The sequence below is a fragment of the Sus scrofa genome, chromosome 2 (genome assembly GCF_000003025.6).
Source record: "Sus scrofa isolate TJ Tabasco breed Duroc chromosome 2, Sscrofa11.1, whole genome shotgun sequence".
Lineage (NCBI taxonomy): Eukaryota > Metazoa > Chordata > Mammalia > Artiodactyla > Suidae > Sus > Sus scrofa.
In genome coordinates, this window is record NC_010444.4 from 61,862,309 (window position 1) to 61,886,037 (window position 23,729).

The following is a 23,729-nucleotide window of genomic DNA, read 5'->3' on the forward strand; positions in this document are numbered from 1 at the left end:
TATATACAATGGAATATTACTCAGCCATTAAAAGGAAAGAAATAATAGCATTTGTAGCAACATGGATGGACCTAGAAGTTATCATGCTAAGTGAAGTTAGTCAGAGAGTGAGACACCAACAGCAAATGTTATCACTTACATGTGAAATCTTTAAAAATAAAAAAAGGACACAATTAACTTCTTTACAGAACAGATACTGACTCACAGACTTTGAAAAACTTATGGTTTCCAAATGAGACAGGTTGGGCGGTGGGGGATGTGCTGGAGGTTTGGGATGGAAATGCTATAAAATTTGGTTGTGATGATCGTTGTACAACTATAAATGTAATACAATTCATCAAGTAATAAAAAAATTGGGGTGCCCCTCATCAAAAAGTCTCACATAGGAGTTGCCATAGTGGTGCAGTGGTTAACGAATCTGACTAGGAACTATGAGGTTGCGGGTTAGATCCCGGCCCTTGCTCAGTGGGTTAAAGTTCCGGCATTGCTGTGAGCTGTGGTGTAGGTCACAGACGCACCTTGGATCCCACGTTGCTGTGGCTCTGGTGTAGGCCGGAAGCTATAGCTCTGATTAGACCCCTAGCCTGGGGACCTCCATATGATGCAAGAAGCAGCCCTAGAAAAGGCAAAAAGACAAAAAAAAAAGTCTCATATAGTAACACTGCAGGGGTTCTCTAGGTGATCTGATGCACCTGGGTCTGAGACACAACTTGAAAATCACTTCCTTGGAAGGGAAGGCATGACCTCTGCAGTCATGCTGACCAAACTTATCCCAACTCTACCACTCATCAGCCGAGTACCCAGTGAGCTAATCTCCCCAATCCAAAAGACTGGTATAAGGATGAAGTCAGTGCTTGCCTAAAGCAGCTGAAGTGTCATCACCTTCTTCTTTTAGCGGTCTACTTCTATTAGGATCAAAAACACCAGTGTCTGTGGAATCACCAAGCATTATGTGTTGTATGAAAAGTGTTTAACAGCACCCACATCTTACATGAATGTATCTGTATCTATTGCTATGAAAATGAAATTTCTATACCAAATGTTATGTGCTAAAGAATAACTCAATTTAAAAAAGAATAATTCCATTTATAATTGGTAGTGATGTCTCAAACAACCAAAGTGCATAAAGAAAATTCTTCCAAGTGAGACAATGTAATTATTTTCAAACATAATTGAAAAAAATAGAATGCCTGGAATGCTTAGCACTTAAAGATTTGAAAGTCCCCCAAGATGATGATTTTATGTTGTGGAAAAATGTTCACAATATAGCATTATAGGAAAACCCAGAGTAACAAGACAAATATATGATACAATAGCATTTGGGGGGTTGAGGTACAACTCACATAACATAAAATTCACAATTTGGACTATTATAAAGTGTTCAATTCTATGCATCTAGCACATTCACAATGTTTTGCAACCACTAGCTCTATCTACTTCCAAGATATTTTCATCACCTGAAAAGAAAACCTCATACCTATGAGCAGTCACTTTCTATTTCCCCCTCTATCCTCCAGTTTCTGGATCTATTCTCTATAGGTTTATCTATTTCATTTAAATGGAATCATACAATATGTGACATTTTGTGCCTGGCTCCTTTCACTTAACACAACGTTTTCAACATTCATTCACATTGTAAGATGTAACAGTGCTTTATTTCTTTATATGGCCCAGTGGTTTTTCTTGTTATGAATATACCAAGCTCTATTTTACATCCATCTGTTAATGGATATTTGGATTGTTTCCCAAAGATCCAACTTTTGGCAAAATGTGTATTGTGCCACTATAAACAGTTGTATACAGATTTTTGCTTGAACACCTATTTTCAATTCTTTGGGGCACGTACATAGGTGAGAGATGTCTAGGTTATAAGGTAATCTGAGGTTTCATTTACTGAGGAAATAGCAGGCTATTTTCCACAGTGGCTGCACCATTTATATATATTTCCAGAAGTAACATGTGAAGATTCCAATTACCCTACATCTTCAAACACTTGTTAGTTTCCATTTCTTATATCCTTTCCATCCTAGTGGGTGTGAAGTAGTATCACACTGTGGCATTGATTTGCATTTCCATAATGACTAATGATGTTAGAATCTTTTCAGGTGCTTGTTAGTCAGCAAAATAGCATTTTTAAAAGGGGATTACATATAAAAGTAATATATTTAGACGTAAATTCACATTTCTACTTGTTTTATAATTACATATAAACAAAATTTGGCAGCGTGTGTGAAAGAATATGAATGGTGATTAGTTTGACATGTTTGGGTTATGGATATGATTTTTATTTCTTTTTGTTACATGCATTTTCTTCCATGGCAAGGTGGCATTTGGAGGAATGATAAATGAAACAAAATAGAAAGTGAAAAACATTTTAAATAAGGTGAAGAAAAACAAATGTGATTTTCAGCTAGAATATATTATTCATTACTCATTTCATGTCACAGGATTTCTTTCTTATTTAGTACCCAGTAAGTCCTCTGGCCCCCAACTTCTGGGCCCCTCAAAGGTTCTGAGACTAGGACTCTATACAGGACACCCTATGCACTGAATGGGGCAAGGCTTGGGGCAGCCACTGTCCTAGGTTCTGAAGGAGCAGCCCCACTCCTGCCCTCTCACTATTCCTCTCACTATTGTAGACCCGCTTGATGCCCATTGCCTAGGACACCTAGATGAAAATGAAGTACTGGCTCATGCCTCTCTGAGGGAAAAATTTTGTTTCAGTTTCTAGCTTCAGGCCATCTTCACATCAAAGCCCCTTGGAACTACATAACAGATATAACTATGGAGATTTTGAATTTACTAAATCTTCTAAAGAGAGTTTTTTTCAATAGCAGGTTTCTACATTTCCCGAAACTTATACATAACTTTGAGGTATTTAAAACATTAAGAGTTTGAAAAAGCATGGAGTTCCCATCATGGCTCAGTGGTTAATGAATCTGATTAGGAACCATGAGGTTGTGGGTTCAATCCCTGGCCTTGCTCACTGGGTTGAGGATCCGGCATTGCTGTGAGCTGTGGTGTAGTTTGCAGGTGCGGCTTGGATCTCACGTTGCTGTGGCTCTGACATAGGACGGTGGCTACAGCTCCGATTAGACCCCTAGCCTGGGAATCTCCATATGCCACAGGAGTGGCCCTAGAAAAGGCAAAAAGAAAGAAAAAAAAAGGAAGGGAGGAAATTCACCTCTATTGAGTACTGATGCTTACCAGATGTTGAGTCAGTGATTTTACATGTGCTTGCTTTTTCAATCTCAGCAACAGCAGAAGAATAGCATGGAACTGAAGCTTAGAGACATAAAAGATTTTCTCCAAGTGAAACAGCTAGTAAATGGCAGACTGGGATGGGGACCTTGATAACACAGTGGCAAGGAGTGGTGGAGCCAGGGTCACCTGACCTTGAGTGCATCTAGCTCTCTGATCCACCTTCCCTAAAGAGTGGTCTTCTCCTCCTGATCCAAGATGGAGCTCCAGCTACATTCCCCCTCTGTCACAGTCCTCCACATTCACAGCTACATCCATCTGCCTGGCCAAAGCGCCCCCCACTGGTTGTCTTTGGGTTCAGGCAGGGGGGCAGCACAATTTTATTCTTAGGATTCTGCTAAGTGAGGTGTGTAGGGTCAGGATGGATCCCCGGCCAGGAGGTGGTAGGTCATTGCTGGCCAGCGCTCAGTGGCTCTAGTTGCAGCCAAAGTCCACCCTCCGCCCGCAGGATCAGCTCTGGTTTCCTGCGTGGCTCCTCCTTGTCTGGCAGGACACGGAAATGCAGCAGCGTGAGTGCCAGGACCACCTTCATCTCAGTCATGGCGAACGTCTGCCCAATGCAGTTCCTGTGGCCAGGAGTGGGGTATGACTGCAACTGGGAGCCTTATCCCAGCCCCACTCACCCATAAAATTGTCCACAATCCCCATTCCCACCTAGAGTGATAGAGAAGGCTCACCGCTTCTCAGACTCTCACATGGGCTTGCATAGCCCCAGAGCCTGGCCCAGACTCCAGTCCCCAACTCAGACCTTCAGACAGGGGAACAGGGGATCTCAGCATACTGAGGACCCCTCTTTGGGCCCACCCCTATTCCCTAGACCCTTACCCATAACCCTCAGAGAGAGAAGAGGGAAGGACAGCCAGAACTTTGACCACCTTCAATTTTCTCTCTTCCCTGCCCCCACAGTCATGCTTGGAATCTCTGTCCCAGATCCCCGTCCCACTACCCCATCTCCACCTCAGATGCTCACTTCCCTCACCTGGGCCCTGCTGAGAAGGGGATAAAAGCCAGAGGTGATCTCCCCTTGATGTTTTCTGGGTCGAAGCGGAAGGGATCATAGACCTGAGGGCAAAGCCAAGACAGAAGCTGGCCTTGGAGAGGCAGAGATGTTTATCGTGGGTGGAGGTGATGTCTGATATGCCAAATCAGAACCCTATGCCCCCCCCCACCAGGTCCCCTAAAGGGAGTGGACAAGGATTGGGGCGGGGGGAGAGAAACACCTCAGGATCTGGCCACACTGATGGATTGTGGTGGGTCCCAAAAATACTGATGAGGCAGATAACACCTGTGGGAGAGGAGGGGCCAGTCAGGACTAGTTCCTCCTTGCCTGTTCAGCCCCTCTTCCTGATCAGGAACCTCCTCCCCTGCTCATATTGGGCACCTTTGGGGATGATCCGGCCATCTGGGAGCACAATGTCCTGGGTACAGCGACGGGAGATGACAGTGACGGGAGGATGCAACCGCAGACTCTCCTTGATGCACATGGTCAGGAAGGGCAACTGTGCCAGATCGTCCCTGAGGAAACCCCATAACAATTATCCAGGGAGTAAAAACACATACACACACCCCCAACCCTCCTCTTACCCATAAGACCCTCTCTCCCTGTAATGAAAACATAGATCAAATATCTCCAAATTCATTAAGCCTTATACATTAAATTTGCACAGCTTTTTCTTTATCTATCATACCTCAATAAAATGGCTCTTTAAATGAAATAAAGAAAAGCAATAGGACACAGCACCAGAAAAAATTTAGCCAGATATTTTTGAAGCTTTTCTGAGCAAAACAAGCCAAAGACAACCATTAAAATGTTTACAATGGACACGGAAACAGACTGTGGTTGCCAAGGGGTGGGGGAGGGAGTGGAATGGACTGGGAATTTGGGGTTAATAGATGCAAACTATTGCCTTTGGAATGGATAAGCAATGAGATCCTGCTGTATAGCACTGGGAACTATGTCTAGTCATTTAGGATGGAGCATGATAATGGGAGAAAAAGGAATGTATATGTGTATATGTGACTGGGTCACCTTGCTATACAGTAGAAAAGTGACAGAACACTGTAAATCAGCTATAATGGAAAAAAATAAAAATCATTAAATAAAAAATAACTTTTAAAATGTTTACGAACTTACATAAAAATAAAATATTCTTTATAGTGAGACAGTACAATCAAAAGGCAAATGAGTAAGAAAAAAATAGATTCAGTGTTCACTCTTATTTATTATGGCACTAGATATAACTAGCTAAGGCAATTAGATGGGGGAGGAAAGTAATGTCCTTTGTTTTTGGTTTTGGGGGTTTTCTTGGGTTTTCATTTTTGTTCTTGTTTTTGGCTCTGCTTTCAGTATAAAAAAGATCCCCAGGCCAGGGCTTGAACTCTCACCACAGCAGAGACCCCAGCCACTGAAGTAACAATGCCAGATCTTTAACCCACTGTGCCACCAGAGAACTCCAAGAGTAGAGTTATTTGAATTGTGGGGGTAAATGTGTCATTTTTGGCAGATTGAGATTTTATACTTAGAAAAGAAGAGAATTCCCTGGGAAACGTTTATAAACATTGAAAATAGGATGCTTTAAGGGTGCTGAATTCTTGTCCTTAAATATCCTTTTTGTGTGATAATTTAAATTTGTTATAGCTGATACAGTTAACTAGGTCAAAATTGGAACACAAATTTTTATAAAACACTACCACTATGGCCCAATAGCACTCACATACTCTTCTCAGAGTTTGCCTTGTGATTATTCATAATGTATCCTTCTAGAGATAATTTTTTGAAGTAAAAATTTATATTTAGCATTATATATACTATATACAGTATTCTGTATCTTTTTTCATGTAACAATGTATCAATATCTTGTATATCTCCTGAGACTGTGTCAAGACTAGACCCTTCACTGCACTGGTGCTATAAAGTCATTTCCCATGATTTCCTCCAGAGCCTTTAAGACCTCTTAATTTTTTATTAAATCTTTGACTCGTGTGGGTATTATTTTCTTAGAATACATGAGAAGCGGGTTGAATTAACCTTTTCCCTCTATTTCCCCAGTTGTTCCAAGAGCAATTATTAAGCAATCTTTATTTTTCCTGGTAATATGAGACTGCATATTTAGCATTTACTATGTTCGCTGGGCAAGAAATTTACAACCATAAATTATTAGGTTTTTTTGTTAGAGATAACAATCCATAAGGATGATAAAATAAAAATTGATGATGATGACATAAAATACTTAGATTAAAATTAGCAAGAAAATATTGAAAGGGCTTCTCTAAACCAAAAAGAAAGGAAGAAAAGGAAAAAAAAGAAAAGAATAAGAAGAAGAGGAAGAACTAGGACTGAGGAAACTGCAATCAGAGAGCAGTCACTCAAATAAGCCAGCATACAGATTTAATCATGAACATGCTTCAAACAAAATAAAATTAAAAAGAAAAAAAGAAAAAAGCATCATCAAAACCATAAAATGTGGGCAAGGGATGTTAGGAAGTAAATAACCCTTTTGTTTGTTTGTATGTTTCTCTTCTTAATTTTAATATAGTAATGAAGTGTTTGAACTTACAGGACCATCAGGCTAAAACACACAATTATAGGAAGGGGTTAGCATAGTTAGAAAATAGGGCAACCACAAGCCAAAACCAAATATTGCATTTAAAAAAAAATACACTCAAGCAGATAACAACAGGAGACCATCCAACCAAAAAAAAAAAAAAAAGAAAGGAAGGAAGAATGGAGAAGCATAGAATCAACTGGAACACGAGGTTCAAATGGCAATAAATAATCATCTATCAATTATCACCTTAAATGTCAATGGACTGAATGCCCCAATCAAAAGACACAGAGTGGCTGAGTGGATGAAAAGGCAAAAACCTTCAATATGCTGCCTACAAGAAACTCACCTTAGGACAAAAGATACATATAGATTGAAAGTGAAAGGGTGGGGAAAAATATTTCAAGCCAATAGACAAGACAGAAAAGCAGGAGTCGCAACACTCATATCAGACAAAATAGACTTTAAAACAAAAGACATAAAGAGAGACAAAGAAGGACACTACTTAATGATTAAGGGATCCATCCAAGGAGAGGATGTTACTATCATCAACATATATGCCCCAAATATAGGAGCACCCAGATACATACAACAAATATTAACAGACATAAAGGGAGATATTGATGAGAATACAATCATAGTAGGGGACCGTAATACCCCTCTCACATCAATGGACAGATCCTCTAGACAGAAAACCAATAAAGCAACAGAGATCCTAAAGGAAACAATAGAAAAGGTAGACTTAATTGATATCTTCAGGACACTACATCCAAAAAAAGCAGAATACACATTCTTCTCAAATGCTCGTGGAACATTCTCAAGAATCAACCACATATTGGGACACAAAGCGAACCTCAACAAATTTAGGAGCATAGAAATTATCTCAAGTATCTTCTCTGACCACAATGCCATGAAATTAGAAACCAACCATGGGAAAAGGAAAGAGAAAAAACCTACTACATGGAGACTCAACAACATGCTACTAAAAAACCAATGGGTCAATGAGGAAATCAAGAAGGAAATTAAAAACTACCTTGAAACAAATGATAATGAAGACACAACCTCTCAAAATCTATGGGATGCTGCGAAAGCAGTGCTCAGAGGGAAATTTATAGCAATACAGGCCTTTCTCAAAAAAGAAGAAAGATCCCAAATTGAGAACTTAACCCTCCACCTAAACGAATTAGAAAAAGAACAAAAAAGTCCTAAAGTCAGCAGAAGGAAGGAAAGTATAAAGATCAAAGAAGAAATCAATAAAATAGAGACTCAAAAAACAATAGAGAAAATTAATAAAACCAAGAGCTGGTTCTTTGAAAAGGTCAACAAAATTGACAAACCCCGGCCAGACTCACTAAAAAGAGGCGAGAAAGAACCCAAATCACCAAAATTAGAAATGAAAAAGGAGAAATCACAACGGATACAGCAGAAGTACAAAAAACCATAAGAGAATACTATGAACAACTGTATGGCAACAAGTTTGACAATCTGGAAGAAATGGACAATTTTCTAGAATCTTACAGCCTGCCAAAACTGAATCAAGCAGAAACAGACCAACTGAACAGACCCATCACTAGAAATGAAATTGAAGAGGTCATAAAATCACTCCCTACAAATAAAAGTCCAGGACCAGATGGCTTCACAGGTGAATTCTATCAAACATATAAAGAGGAATTGGTGCCCATCCTCCTTAAACTCTTTCAAAAGGTTGAAGAACAAGGAATACTCCCAAAGACATTCTATGAGGCTACCATCACCCTCATTCCAAAACCAGACAGAGATACCACCAAAAAAGAAAACTATCGCCCAATATCATTGATGAATATAGATGCAAAAATTCTCAACAAAATCTTAGCCAACCGAATCCAACAACATATCAAAAACATCATACACCATGACCAGGTTGGGTTCATCCCAGGTTCCCAAGGATGGTTCAACATACGCAAATCAATCAGCATCATACACCACATTAACAAAAAAAAGGTCAAAAATCATATGATCATCTCAATAGACACAGAAAAAGCATTTGACAAAGTCCAACATCCATTCATGATCAAGACCCTCGCCAAAGTGGGTATAGAGGGAACATTCCTGAATTGAATCAAAGCCATTTATGATAAACCCACGGCAAATATAATCCTCAATGCGGAAAAACTGAAAGCCTTCTCACTCAAATCTGGAACAAGACAGGGATGCCCACTCTCACCACTGCTCTTCAACATCGTTTTGGAAGTCCTAGCCACAGCAATTAGACAAACAAAAGAAATAAAAGGCATCCATATAGGAAGAGAAGAGATCAAACTGTCACTGTATGCAGATGACATGATTCTATACCTAGAAAACCCTAAGGACTCAACCCCGAAACTCCTTGAACTGATTAATAAATTCAGCAAAGGAGCAGGATATGAGATTAACATTCAGAAGTCAGTTGCATTTCTGTATACCAGCAATGAACTATTAGAAAAGGAATACAAAAATACGATACCTTTTAAAATTGTACCACACAAAATCAAATACCTCAGAATACACCTGACCAAGGAGGCAAAGGACCTATATGCTGAGAACTATAAAACCTTAATCAAAGAAATCAAAGAAGAAGTAAAGAAATGGAAAGATATTCCATGTTCCTGGATTGGGAAAATCAATATTGTAAAAATGGCCATACTACCCAAAGCAATCTACAGAGTCAATGCAATCCCTATCAAATTACCCATGACATTTTTCACAGAACTAGAACAAACAATCCAAATATTTATATGGAACAACAAAAGACCCAGAATCGCCAAAGCAATCCTGAGAAACAAAAACCAAGCAGGAGGCATAACTCTCCCAGACTTCAAGAAATACTACAAAGCCACAGTCATCAAAACAGTGTGGTACTGGTATCAAAACAGACAGACAGACCAATGGAACAGAATAGAGAACCCAGAAATAAGCCCTGACACCTAGGGTCAATTAATCTTTGACAAGGGAGGCAAGAACATAAAATGGGAAAAAGAAAGTCTATTCAGCAAGCATTGCTGGGAAACCTGGACAGCTGCATGCAAAGCAATGAAACTAGAACACACCCTCACACCATGCACAAAAATAAACTCCAAATGGCTGAAAGACTTAAATATACGGCAGGACACCATCAATTCCTAGAAGAAAACATCAGCAAAACATTCTCTGACATCAACATCATGACTATTTTCTCAGGTCAGTCTCCCAAAGCAATAGAAATGAGAGCAAAAATAAACCCATGGGACCTCATCAAACTGACAAGCTTTTGCACAGCAAAGGAAACCCAAAAGAAAACAAAAAGACAATTTACAGAATGGGAGAAAACAGTTTCAAATGATGCAACCGACAAGGGCTTAATCTCTAGAATATATAAACAACTTATACAACCCAACAGCAAAAAAGCCAATCAACCAATGGAAAATGGGCAAAAGACCTGAATAGACTGTTCTCCAAGGAAGATATACAGATGGCCAGCAGACACATGAGAAAATGCTCAACATCACTGATTATAAGAGAAATGCAAATCAAAACTACCATGAGATACCACCTCACACCAGTCAGAATGGCCGTCATTCATAAGTCCACAAATAACAAGTGCTGGAGGGGCTGTGGAGAAAAGGGAACCCTCCTGCACTGTTGGTGGGAATGGAAACTGGTACAGCCACTATGGAGAACAGTTTGGAGATACCTTAGAAATCTATACATAGAATTTCCATATGACCCCGCAATCCCACTCTTGGGCATCTATCCGGACAAAGCTCTACTTAAAAGAGACACATGCACCCGCATGTTCATTGCAGCACTATTCACAATAGCCAGGACATGGAAACAACCCAAATGTCCATCGACAGAGGATTGGATTTGGAAGAGGTGGTATATATACACAATGGAATACTACTCAGCCATAAAAAAGGATGACATCATGCCATTTGCAGCAACATGGATGGAACTAGAGAATCTCATCCTGAGTGAAATGAGCCAGAAAGACAAAGACAAATACCATATGATATCACTTATAACTGGAATCTAATATCCAGCACAAATGAACATCTCCTTAGAAAAGAAAAGCATGGACTTGGAGAAGAGACTTGTGGCTGCCTGATGGGAGGGGGAGGGAGTGGGAGGGATCGGGAACTTGGGCTTATCAGACACAACCTAGAATAGATTTACAAGGAGGTCCTGCTGAATAGCATTGAGAACTATGTCTAGATACTCATATTGCAACAGAACAAAGGGTGGGGGAAAAATGTAATTGTAATGTATACATGTAAGGATAACCTGACCCCCTTGCTGTACAGTGGGAAAATAAAAAAAAAAATTAGCAAGAAACGTGAACATCTATATGCAAATGAACTTATAAATGTTTCCCAAACCAGATAGAATACATCACTCGGCATAGCAAAAAACAGTACCTAAGAGTTAATTTTTAAAATGTGCATAAGAATGCTACGCTAAAATTTGAGACTCTATTAAAAACCTAAAGATGATTTTAATGTCCAAAATTGGATATCCATTCAACACACTGTGATAGTGCATGTTAAAATATGAAGTAGTCTGTGTTCCACAAGCCAATCACATATTCAAGTCAATCTCCTCCCTCCTCTCTCTCTCTCTCTCCCCCCTCCCCCTTCCTCCCTCTTTCTCTCCCCCTCTCCCTGCCCCCTCTCCCCCGTCTCTTCATTTTTACCCAGATGTCTTCTAGATCTAACCACACTTCAAATGCACCCAAATATCCACTGATTATCATTCACAGTCTCAGCTGAGGCATTTTTTTCCACCCTTGACACTCTCTCTTCCTCCAAACCCCATCCCTGCCCATGTACACTGGTTGTATGTACCCTGGAACTATTCAGGCTGGAAGCTCCTGGAAGGCCAAGGCTAAGTCCAAGTCCTTCCTGAGTCTCTGGGACACAAAATGGGTCTGGGAAGAATTGGAGATAGCATAAAATTGGGGATAGGAAGAGAGTGTGGCTGTGTTTCCTGAAAAGGGACAGTATGGATGGAGCTGCAGGTGTTTCAGGAAAGGAGTTGAATGACTTTAATCCCCATGTGTTCCCTGTGAGTCCTGGATAAATAATTTGAGGAACTAGGAGGAAGGAGATGAGCAAACACTTGAGGAGTGAAGATGTTCGAAAATGTGAATTCAGAGAGAAAAGCAACAGAGTTGAAGGGAAGTTCACTTACTGAATATGTGCTGAGTAGCAGCACCTACCTTTGCAATTGTCACTAATTCTCTCAAAAGTCCAGGTCTTTCTGTCCCAAAGGCCTGCAAATTTCCCTTGCTATCTATGCTGGGTACAAGACCCTGCCTCTGGGCTCTACTCTTATTCCCACTAAGCAATAATGACAGAATTAAAAAAAAAAGATTTTTTTTCTTCCCCAGCCAATGAGAAGGGCTTAGCAAAAGGTCACGAGGACCTGCACTCACCATTCAATCTCTTTAGGCTCACGGTCCCTCAGGAGCTCATGCACCTCCTGCCGGCAGCACTCCTGGTATTCTGGGTGCTTTGCCAAGTTGTACAGGACCCAGGAGAGGCCACTGGCTGTGGTGTCATGGCCTGAGAAGCAGCGAGACAGGCTTAGGTCTCTGGGCTACTTCGGCACCAGAGGGTGGGACAGCATCCTCCCAGTAAGGCCCATGGGTAGGAACGGAAGGGATGAGTTGGTCCAGGGCCTACTTGCTACATCCCTGGGATGAATAGACCCTTGTGCTCTCTATAGTCACACACTGGGACCCTTACCCCCAAACATGATAGTGTCAGCTTCAGCTCGGATATCTTCATCTGACAATCTCTTCCCATCTTCATCCTGGAAAGAAAGCAAGATCCCCAGAATCACATCAACTCTGAGAGCCCTCAAGCCTAAACTAAGACAATCTCTGAAGCTCCATTATCCATCCAGAAATCCAAGCCCACCCTAAATTCCTAGACCTCCCTTGCTCACTACCACCAAAAGGCCCCACTCCACAGGCCAACTCCATGACCTCCTTGCCTCCTATGTTGTCTCTGGTGAAAGGAATTCATGACCCATAAATATTTGCATGTGTCTACATAATGAGGGATTTCTGAGAAAAAATGTACTGGCAACCTGGGTTACAGGATAACTGGATGGCAACTTGCTTTGGAAGCTAAAGATTGAGCATTGCCCCAAAGACATTTGCTCACAGAGTAGGAGAGCAAATCCAGAGATTCCTTAGCTTAATAAGTGGGCTGTTCTGATACAGGGTCCCAGATATATACATAAAGGTATATACAGTCTACCTCCGTGTTAGACTAACTTATTAACTTGTAAATACAACCTCAGGCCCTCCAAAGTTTCAGGCTTAGCGGTCTCCTTCAGGCTGCATTCCACTCATCCATCTCTAGAACTTATCCCAGACCCATCTCTCTCTTCCCCAGACACCTTCCATGGCTCCTAATACCCTCTGCATGAAGTCCAAGCTCTTTGATCAGGTCACAGTCCATTCTACCTCCTGATCTCAGATCCCAAAGAAGCCCACCTTGGTCAGCAGGAGCACATCAATGAAGTCCAAAGTTTTAGCCTTATCCTTGGCCTTGAGGAAGTCATCAATGCCTTCTGTGGGAAGGGTGTTGCGCCGCTCCTGGATGACGGCATCTGTGAAGTCGTGAACTAGGCGGCAGGCCTTATGGAAGCGCCACCCATCAGGGGTGAGGTAGTACAGGAAGTCCAGGTGCAGGAAGATCTGCTGGTGCCGTTTTGCCACAAGAGCACTGAGCTCCACGATGGCAGCAATATATTGACTGGGCTTCCTGCAGGATGAAATCATGAAGGGTAGGAACAAATAAAACACCTGAAGCCCAAAGCCAGGAGCTACCTCCCATCAGGAAACTGAGTGTCTAAGAACACATGGCCCGGATACACATTTGAGATGAGCCAGGAGATGTGATTTTCCAGACACTTCTCTCCTTAAATTCCATCTCTGTGAGCTGCCTCCATGCCCCATGTACCCAGAGCACAGCTTAGATATCATGCTTCTCTCCTCCCTCTCTTTTACACTCTGTATCTGCCCCTTCTCCTTCCCAAAATAGTCCTCTTAGCTCAGACCTTATCCTCTCTCAACTGGTCCATGAGTCTAGCCTCTTCCTTAGTCTCATTACATCCAATGTCAACACTAATCAATGTCTATATAACAGTTGAACTTGTCTCAAGTCAGATATACAAGCTCAGTGTTGACCAAGTCCCTCACCTACTCAAACATCTCCCATAGCTCTCTGGAAAACTCAGGATAAAGTTCATATCCTCTTTGTCTGGCTTCAGAGTGTCCTTAAGAATAACGCTGGCCACTCCTCCAAACTTATTGTCAATGCATCTCCTCACTATTGCACCCATTTTTCTCACACATAGCCTCCTGGCCTTTATCAAACTGTTCTACCTACCTGAAAGGATTTCTCCTTCTCTTTCCTCTTCCTGTATTTCAGTATCAAGCTCTGACTCACTTCTTCCAGGAATGCCATTCAGATTGCCCTCCTCAGTCCTACCTCCTCCATTTACAGCCTTGGTTTTATGGCTCACGTTTCCAGGCCCTAGGCTGAGACTTACTCCTGGCAATTGCTGTGAAAACTGAAGACACATTTCAGTAGACTGTCTAGGGTCATGAGGCTGATGTGTTCAAACATGTCCAGACGGTTGTGGCCCTCTGTGACCAGGTGCTGCCACTTGGCCTGAATAGAGAAGAGTCAGAGCTGGGGATCAGTACTGCCTCCCCTGAGCCCCTCCCAAAACCCAAACACCAAAACATGCCCCCAAGAACCTGTCTCCAGGCACCCAGGGAGGACCAGCCTTGGATGGGAATGAACTCTTGTTACTATTAGGACAGGAAGTCCCCATGGCTGGGAGCCAGAAGATTTAAATCTTTGTTCTGCCTCCTACATTCTGTGTATCCTTGGTCAACTTGTTGCCTAAAGTAAGGGCACAACAAATACTAGCTTTCATCATCTTCATTGTTATAAACTGATTAGAAAAATATTCCTTATGTTGAGAGAGATATTCCTCCATGGGCCCTGAGTACCCTTGCACTTTTTGCAGGGTATGCAAAAAAAATTGCAACGTCCTGGTATTCCTTCAGTGGTCCATTTCTCAGAGCTATGTTTGCAGCAAAGAACCTTGAGGAGGGATAAGGATGTTATATCTCCCCCTAGACAAATATCAGGCTTGCTTCTAGTTGAGATAAAAGACATAATGTCCTTTAACCTTGTAATTCCCACAATGTAGTACAACATACTGCATGAGCAGCATCTATTGAGGCCCATCTATGATATCATCATGGGATTTTGTGACTTGGAGGAAGAATGCAAACCAACAAGAAGCACATGCTGTTTACGATGCCAAGAGTAATAAACTGTCCTTTTCTGACCCAGGAGTTTCATGTCTTCTCACAGAATCCACAAAACAGTAACAAGACCCTTGTAGGCTTGTGAGTATGGAAAAATCCCAGCCCCTTCACAAAGTCCTTACCTCCAAATCTTCCCTTCCCTATATATATATATATATCCAAATCCTATGCACTGTGATTTTTTGCAACTTCTATTAGGAAACGGAGCCTATTTCATCAACTCTTGATTCTGAGCTGGGCTTGGACTTGATTTGGCCACTAGAGTGGTCAATCTAGATAGAGTGAAAATGATAAGGTGATCATCCCAAACCTGGATCCCAAGAGGTGTTGCAGGTTCCTCTCAGTCTGTTGGAACTGAGCCTTGCCATGTGAACAAGCCTGAGATGACTTCTGGAGGAAAGGAAGTCCCAGGCCTCCGCTGAGGCCATACTAGATCAGGTGCAGCCATCTAAGTCCAAAACTATTAAGAGTACTGACCCTAACACAGCAAAACTTCCTATTTGTGTGATCAGGCCACCCAAGATGGCTGTCCTCTTACTCTCTGTACCTCCCCTACTTGACCGGTTCCTGTTTCACCTACACCCTATTCATGTCCTATTCACATGACTGAACTTTCATCTTAATTACAGAGCCTAATCAGTAAATGCCTATGTACTTGCCCCCAGCCCAGATAGTGAGAGTTCTAATCTTCAGATCACAACATCCCTACCATGATAGCTTATCAAAGGGAGTAGTGAGGGGCAAACTCCTCATCCAGTTTCTCTGGTGACCAATGACCCAGTCTCCCTCCCCTATAACTGGTAAACTCACTCTCCTACCCCAAAACCCCAGTAGTAAAAACTTCTTCCATATCCTGCCTACCATCTGCTTGGTGGGGTGTAGTGTTGCTCCAGGATCTTCAAACAGAAAAAAATCCCCCCTGTCCTTTAAACAACTGATGTCTCGGTTCCTGATTCTAGGCTCTTTCTTCTGTATTGAGGGTTGCCAGCCTGTGTGGTGCAGCCCAATGCTATCCAAACACAGCTGATCATAGATATGAGTGACCCCATCCATATCCAGTAGAACCACCAACTCATTCTAGACTTGTTGTCAATATAAACCCTTATTGTTTTGAAGTGATTTGTTACTCAGGAATAACTACTACACAGTGTTCATCATCATCATCATCAACTGTTTCACAAGATTCCAAGGCTTCTGTGAGGAAAATGTAGAAACTAATACTTTCTGAGCACCTACTGTGGGCCAGAGACATAACCCCATTACATCATCTTGTCTGTCCTACAAAGCAGGGATCACATTATCCTCATTATACAGCCCAGAAAACTGAGGCTCACAAAGGAAGAGCAATGGCCTCAAGACATCCAGATTTCCAGACAACATGTCTCTGAGTCCTCCTCGTCCCCAAGGCTCCAGCTGGGACTCTGGGTTCAAGAGACTCACATGCATGACATTCACGCTGTCATTGAAATTTTTCATATAGAGCTTCAGGATGTTGAAGTGGAAGGCAGGTGTCAGCATGCGACGGTGGCTGCTCCACTTGTCACCAGCACTCAGCAGGAGCCCATCTCCTGAAGAGACAGCCATGAGGAGTAGTCAAGAGCAGCGCTTCCCCTGGGCCCCCAAGATTGTCCTCAATCCCCTTCACTCCCAGTTACTCACCCAGCCAGGGCTTCAGAAAGTCATAGAAGACTGAGGCCTTGGGTGCAATGGCAGCTGACATGAATGAGGACCATCAGGGCCAAGGAGATGAAGAGGGGAGGACTTTTGGTGGAGGGTGGGGGCTTCCAGCCAGGAATCTGCATTCCCCCTCCAAGCCCAACATGGCAAGCATGGGGCCAAGAGCAAAGAAAGGTGAGAAGAAGAGGGAATTGAGGGTGGGGGGAGAACCAGACAAGGCTGCACACAGAATAGAGCCCATAGACATAACCCTATGTGCTTAGACTCACCCAGCATGACACAGCAGACCACAACATGCCTTGGAATGGCTCCTACACAATCCAACACGTTCTAAATCCCCAAGCATAGTGCAGCACTGTACAAAATACTTCTGCAAGGACCTAGGACACTGCATATGCCCCAGGACTCAAATATCTCCTGAGACATCTCATTGACCAAATGTGTTTTGTCCTGACAAGGTCCCAACATGCATGACAAAACCTTACATGACACGAGATTCTCTGGCATGGACTTGAAGGCAATCTAACATGACCTCAGGGTGCCCCAGATGGGCCTCAGACAGGACTTCAATACACAAACATGAACCAGGTACGACCCAGACATACTCTAAGGCCTGAATCAGGTAAGACTCACATAATGTCCCAGGCATTTCTCAGAGTCACCCTGAGTGCCACACCTCAGTGACCAAACATGGCCTAGACATGACCAGCAGAAAAAGAAGACAATTTCAATGGCATCTCAGATAAGAACTAGACAGACACTGACATGCCTCAAACACACACAGCTGATGCCCGGACATAACTGAGACCATCTCCATTTGATCCCAGGTGTAAATATATGTCAGGGGTCACCAGGTATAACATATAAGAGGAATAACCAGAATCCAGGTAGAAATATAAACTTGACCAGATATGACCACACAACAGACATCACACAGACATGACTAGAGGTAAGGCAGGTGAGAGTCAACATGAGAGAGAAGCAGGAACATCTCTGCCACAGCCCCCTCTGCCTGCACCCTGGTCACCTGCCCAGCTGGAGGCAGCACAGAGACCATGGAAGCAGGCAACCTGGGCCATGGGGTGCCTACCTGGAGCAAAGAGCACAGGCTTGATGCAGGTGGGGTGGAAGATGCGGATGACTGCATGCCAGGGTCCCACCCACCAGCAGCACACATCCCCATAGGTGCTGGCCAGGTCCTGTGTATACAGGAGACCCTCCTCTGAGCTCTGAATCTGGAGAGGAACAAAAAGGACCCAGGTGACACTCTTCTAGGCTGCCAGAGAGAAGGACTGGCATGAAGTGATCCAGACCTGACCCATGAATTACCCACAACAGCTGCTTTCTGTCTTCAGCCTCCTCATGGGCCACCTTCCCTCACCCTCCATACACAACAATTTGGGTCCCTTGGTTACAAGGATAGAAAAGGGTCTCTCCCTGTTTGGATCCTAAACACCATGTTCTCCTGACTTTTCTTCCATCCCCATATTCCAGATAAGGAAACTGAGGTTCTGGATGATGAAGTCACTTGTCCACTATCTCCCACATAAGCAAGCCTAAGACATGAGCCCAGGTCTGTATGAATCCAGGGCCTGAGTTCTTAACAATCAAACTACTCTGAGCCCTCAAACAACAGCTCTGATGACCCTATGCTGGCTGAGACTGGGCACTCAGATTCTCAGAGACTCGGGAAACAGTCCAGTGACCCAGGTGAGGCAAATGAAAAGGAATCCAACAACTCTTACTGGAACTTTTGTGAATGAGCTCACTTTTCCATGGGGGTCAATCTTCTAGGATTCATCTTTACGAGGATAAGAGTGAAGCTATCACAGATTAACACAGAACTGAAAAACAATGACTAATTTCTGATGACTGGTTGTTTGAGACCTGGATCCAGCTGTGCCTGAAGACAAAATTCCTTGAACCGGACAGTCAATCAATCCCCTTTCTTCCTTAGACCACACAGGGTTGCATTTCCACCATTAACAGCTGAAAGAGACTTCAGCAGACAGAGAGCGCCAGAAACCTTCCCAGAGGCATCCAGCATTTTGGTGTTGGAGCCAAGATCTCTGATAGATGCTGCCCATTCCTCTGCTTTCCTGGTTTGTCTGGGAATTGGAGGGAAAAGGAGGGGAGCCAGGATGGGGTAGAGTCTCCTCAGGGAGATTCCTGAGGCTTGGAAGAAGAGGGCACTGAACTAGAAGTGGTTGAGCCACAGGATATGGTAAAAGAAGTCGACCCCTCAGAGAGGTGGATGTCATGAAAATAGCAGCCCAGACCCTCCACCAGCCACAAGCCTTTCTTGCTCTGTGCCTGGGGGATGGGTGGGACTGAGGGCATGCCTGATAGGGGGCCTGGAATGCTGTCAATTCCCACTGCATTACTCTACCCTCTGATTTAAAAAATTTTTGTTCATTATTCCAGACCCAATTCCAGCAATTCCTCCTCTAGGAAGCCTTCTAGCATACCATAGCAGATGAAGTTGCTTCAGTCTGATTTGCCACATCTCATATTCTTCTGGCCAATTTCTGACCACACTAGGGCAGGGATCTCTCTATCCACCTTTGTCTCTTCAAGACTGGGGAGAGGAAGTCTTTCACCCAGGACACCAGGTTATAGTGCAGACAGGAGTGGAGTGAGAAAAAGGATAATGAAACAGGGTTTGAATACATGAGAAAGATGGCTGAAAGAGAAGAGGTGAAGAGGGGCTGTAGGAGTCCTGGAGGGGCCAGATAGAAGTGTCAGGGAAGGGCTGGAAGTCATCAGATGTGCTGCTGCACTCACTACCACAAGTTCTGCATGGGTACCTGAGGCATTGTCCATAGTCTGGATCAAGTCAGGGTGGCACAAAATGATGAGGGGGTGATGGGGCCCATCCAGATCATAAATCACTCAGGGTAGTTGGCCACCTGCTGAGTTAAGTTCCTCAGGCCTTGCTCTGGCTGGTGTGTGGGGGCTTGCAAGCAAGACAAGGGCCACAACTCCCCAGAAGGATCCCCTACAGTGGACAGAGTGTAGGAATCTGCACAAATGGAGGGGAAATCTCTGCTTTCTCCTGCTCCTTCCCTCGGGGGAAGGGAGGATCCTGGAGCCTCTCCAACTCCCAAAAGTGCATCGCAGGGTACAGGGAGAAGAAACCCTCTCTGCCCACAGCGAAGCTGACCTTGGCTGAAGAAGACAGATTTTTCTCCTCCAGGGAGTGGTTCATGCCCCTGGGGCATCCCAGGGAGGAAATCCCTATGAGGGAAGTTTGTGGAGTTTGTGGGTAAGATGGTTGCTCTGGACTTGTCCCTGGGTTTTGTCCCCAAATCCTGTCTTGTTCTGGTCACTCCACACAACTAGAACATGCATGCTCAAGGTTCTGCAGACCTGGGACCTTCCAGTCCCAGCAGACCCCAAGGGGCATAGTGAATTATGCCCATCAATCAGGACAGCAACTCTGACACATGAACTCCCTCTGCTGGCCAGGTTCTGTGCAGATACATCTTGTCTATTAATCGCTCCATAACCTATGGACCTGTCACTCAGTTGTGCATTTACAAATGAAGAAACTGAAGCTATAGTCCCCAAAAGTGAGAGGAGGGAAGGTCCCCTCCTGGTGAAACATTCTCCCCCTCATAATACCCCATTCAAGCCTGACAAATACTCCCTGGTGCTCTGGGAAGCTGAATATAAGTCATATTCACCTTTGTGACTCAGTCCCCTCTCCCCAAGGACACCGAGGTAAGGATTCAAAGCACTTGATGAGATTGGTCCAGAGAGGGAGAGTGAGTCAGCTGAGGTCACACAGCAAGAGGAGCTGGGGGGAGGAAAACTTCCAAGACCAGTCCCCTCAGGCAAGCCCTTGGAGAGGAAGGCAGAACAACAGCAAATTTGTAACTTTCCTGCTGCTTACAAGGCTCACTGAGGCCATTTCAAGACCCTGAGTCTCAGGAAATCTTCACAGTGAGCTTCAGCATGCCCCCATTCTGAACTTTGCAGTAACAAACACGAAAATTGCAGTAAGTCCTTTCCCAAGTTGTAGTTCTCCTCCCAGGCAGGAAAGGAAAACTGTGCTCCTCTCTCAACAGCACTGGGAGATGGGAGGAGCTGGAAACCCATTCCTTTGACCTTGACGGAGGGAGGTGATAGCAAGTTCATTACCTAGGTCATGAATCATTTATTTTGAGTGCCTACCATACACCAGCCCTGGACTGGACACTGTACTGTCTGCTCCCCAGAACTATCCTCAAATGGGAAAGATGGTCAATAAGTCATTGGACAGTTAGCTATTTATTTAATCATGAGCAGGGCCAAGTCCAAGGTCAAGGTCTGGGGCACAAGGCCCACGGGGATAAGAGAGGGTGGCAGAAGATCTAAGGAAACTTCTGAAAGGGGAAGTGAGGGGCCAACTTCACCCAGATTGGGCAATGGGCCCGTTGGGACATCTAGGGGGAAGGGGAGTAAGAGAAGAGGAAGGTGCTCAGGATGGGGAGGGAGTAGGGAGCTATGACCCTATAGACAGCTAGCTAATTCCTGTGGGGAAGCTGTAGCCCAGAATGAGAAGACCCAAGGAAAAGGGCTGCTTGCAGAAGGCACCCTGGACACTGCCCTTGAGGAGGACTCAAGGCCATCATGGAGACTGGAAAGGCTGGGGGACTAGGCTCTGTGCAGCCTGGCCTCAGATATGTGTGGAACAGGCAGGAAATAGACCTAGAAACAGACTAGGGGTGAAAGGACAGGATGTGGGAAAAGCCTGGGATGGTAGAACAGAGGAATGAATGAGGAAGGGGACTCCTTGGCCTCCCTCATTCTCTGCTGTACCAGACCCCAGCCCAACCCCTGAGCTCCACTCCTGAAGTCCATCCACCTGACCCCACAGAACAATCCTGCTGCCCACACTCACCAGGCCCAGGTGACCCAAGAACCAGTTCCGTTTTGGAGGCTGCGGGAAACCTCGGAGGCGGCGAGCATTGTCATAGGAGGTGTAGGTCCAGACCAGGACTTGGACCAGGAGCCAGGAGGCCCCAACCAGCAGCAGGAGAAGCCATGGTGAGGCTGCCATGAGCCACAGTCCCATCTTGGACAGGCTCAGCTGTAGCATCCTGCAGGGCAAACAGGATGCAGGATGGAGAGTTAGCTCCTGAGACTGAGCAAAGGGCCTTGAGGGTGAGCTCTGAGGCAGAGACAGATAGAAGGAGAGGAGCAAGGGGATGGGGGTGGGATGGTGCTGGGCATGGAACAAGAAGCGCTCAGAGATGGGAAAACATGGGTTCAGAGAGGGGAGGTAGACCCAGGGAAATCCAGAGGCAAAGGGAGAAAAAGACAGAGAGACAGAGACAGAAAGGGACAGAGAGGGAGACTTAGTTACCCATGGTGTCCACTCATCTCCTTAGGCCAGCTCATTCCCTGGAGCCACCCTGCCTTGGGCAGTGTCCTCCCCTAGCCTAGGCCAGGACCCCAAGCCCTTGACCCCCAGCCTGTCACCTTCTGTCAAGAGTGGCTTGTCCCACACAACTTCTTTCCCCTCCTCCTGGAAAGTCTGCCCCTGTCCTCTGACCTAGAGGAAGCTACCAGGGGCCCAGACAAGTCAGCCAATCCCCACAGCCCCATTAACTCCTCCCTACCTGGAAGTTGCCCAAATGGGGTGGGGGAGGCAACAGTGTCACAGAGAGAGAACTAGAGCAGGAACAGCAGCCACCACACCAGCATGTCCCAAACATAAGTCACTGAAGCTTTTTAAGCCCTTTAAGTACATTAACCCCTTTTTTCTCCATTTTACAGATAAGGAAATTGAGACTGAAGAGTGACTCACCCAAAGTCACACAGCTGTGCCCCATGCCTCACACTGGGTACTCTGAACCCCTAAGCTCTTCTCTTTCCATATCTATAAAGAGACATTTAATTAGTACTACCTCTCAATGGTGGGAATCATTAAAAGAGACAATGCTTCTAAAACACATAGGACAGAGGAAGGGCTCTAAAAATGCAAGTCATTGTATTACTGTTGTTATTGCTGTTATTGTAATCATCCAACAGCTCTGTGAGACGAAATTCATGAACCCATTTTTACAGAAGAGGAGCCAGAAATTCCAAAAATTGAAGCAATTTTCTCCAGCCCCCCAGAAAATTAGATAAATATGTCAGGACAGGTGACAGCAAAGCCTGGCACAATGTAGATGCTCTTTAAATATCTGAGGGAGAGATAAACATTTGCAGCAGTGAGTTCTAAGGCTCAGCTGCTAAAATTGTGGTCTACAACACTCCACCATCCCACCATCTTTATCACCTGAGAGATGGCAGTAAATGCCGAATCTCATACCCTTGCCCAGAAATACAGAGTCAGCATTGCATTTCAAAAGATCCACAGGGGAACTGTGGACACTCCTTCAAGTTTTTAGGAAGTGTTGCTTTAAGACTTCTGAGTCTGGATTCTGCAAGGCATGCGGGGAACACAGTATCTTCATGCCTCTGATTCTCGGAGAGTTTTTTTTTTTTTTTTCAGTTATAAAGTAAGGAAAAAATCTATATATCCTGGGCTGCTCATACAATCATATAATTATTGAACCTAAATTATGTGATGGGCACTATTTTAGGCACTAGGGATGCAGCAGTGAGCACTGCAGTCCCTGCTGTCAAGGGGCTCACACTTTATGGTGACATGGGTGATGATGAACTACATAATCAAGGACATGCCAGGCAGTGGTGAGTGATGTGTCCGGGGAAAGGTCCTACCTTCATCCAGGATCAGGGTGGGCAGAGATATGGATGATAAGGGAGAGCCTCCAAGAGCAGGAACTGAGTGGAACACAGGCTACACAAGAAAGCAAGTTTTGTTTTGTTTTTTTTCCTTCTACCTCTGGGCTTGCATATGGATTTCCTGATGTCTCTGTGAGGATGTGGGTTCAATCCCT

The 23,729-nt window shown here is 44.2% G+C and overlaps 1 protein-coding gene across 4 annotated transcripts; it reads right to left on the reverse strand.

Annotated features, from left to right (window-relative positions):
* Window positions 1,070-22,409, reverse strand: LOC110259329 (docosahexaenoic acid omega-hydroxylase CYP4F3-like). 4 transcript variants are annotated; one of them, XM_021083607.1, is made up of 13 exons: window positions 22,303-22,409; window positions 21,722-21,920; window positions 17,927-18,071; window positions 16,819-16,872; window positions 16,600-16,727; window positions 14,367-14,488; window positions 13,306-13,576; window positions 12,548-12,614; window positions 12,235-12,364; window positions 4,643-4,776; window positions 4,482-4,546; window positions 4,241-4,323; window positions 1,070-3,827 (listed from the first exon to the last, which is right to left on the reverse strand). In XM_021083607.1, exons 2-13 carry the CDS (start codon window positions 21,917-21,919, stop codon window positions 3,650-3,652), a joined length of 1,575 nt encoding a protein of 524 aa, XP_020939266.1. In that variant the 5' UTR covers window position 21,920; window positions 22,303-22,409; the 3' UTR covers window positions 1,070-3,649. The 4 variants fall into 4 exon arrangements, with proteins under 4 accessions (XP_020939266.1, XP_020939265.1, XP_020939267.1 ...); XM_021083606.1 differs by having other exon boundaries at window positions 22,187-22,354; XM_021083608.1 differs by lacking the exon at window positions 16,819-16,872 and having other exon boundaries at window positions 22,187-22,354.

Coding starts and splice junctions, on each gene's coding strand:
- LOC110259329 (XM_021083606.1), bottom strand. CDS start 22,221: ATGAGCTGGCCTAAGGAGATGAGTGGACACCATGG. Junction 13,577..14,366: donor TTTCACAGCAATTGCCAGGA/GTAAGTCTCAGC, acceptor TTCATCCTGCAG/GAAGCCCAGTCAATATATTG. Junction 4,777..12,234: donor GAGCCTAAAGAGATTGAATG/GTGAGTGCAGGT, acceptor GGGTTTCCTCAG/GGACGATCTGGCACAGTTGC.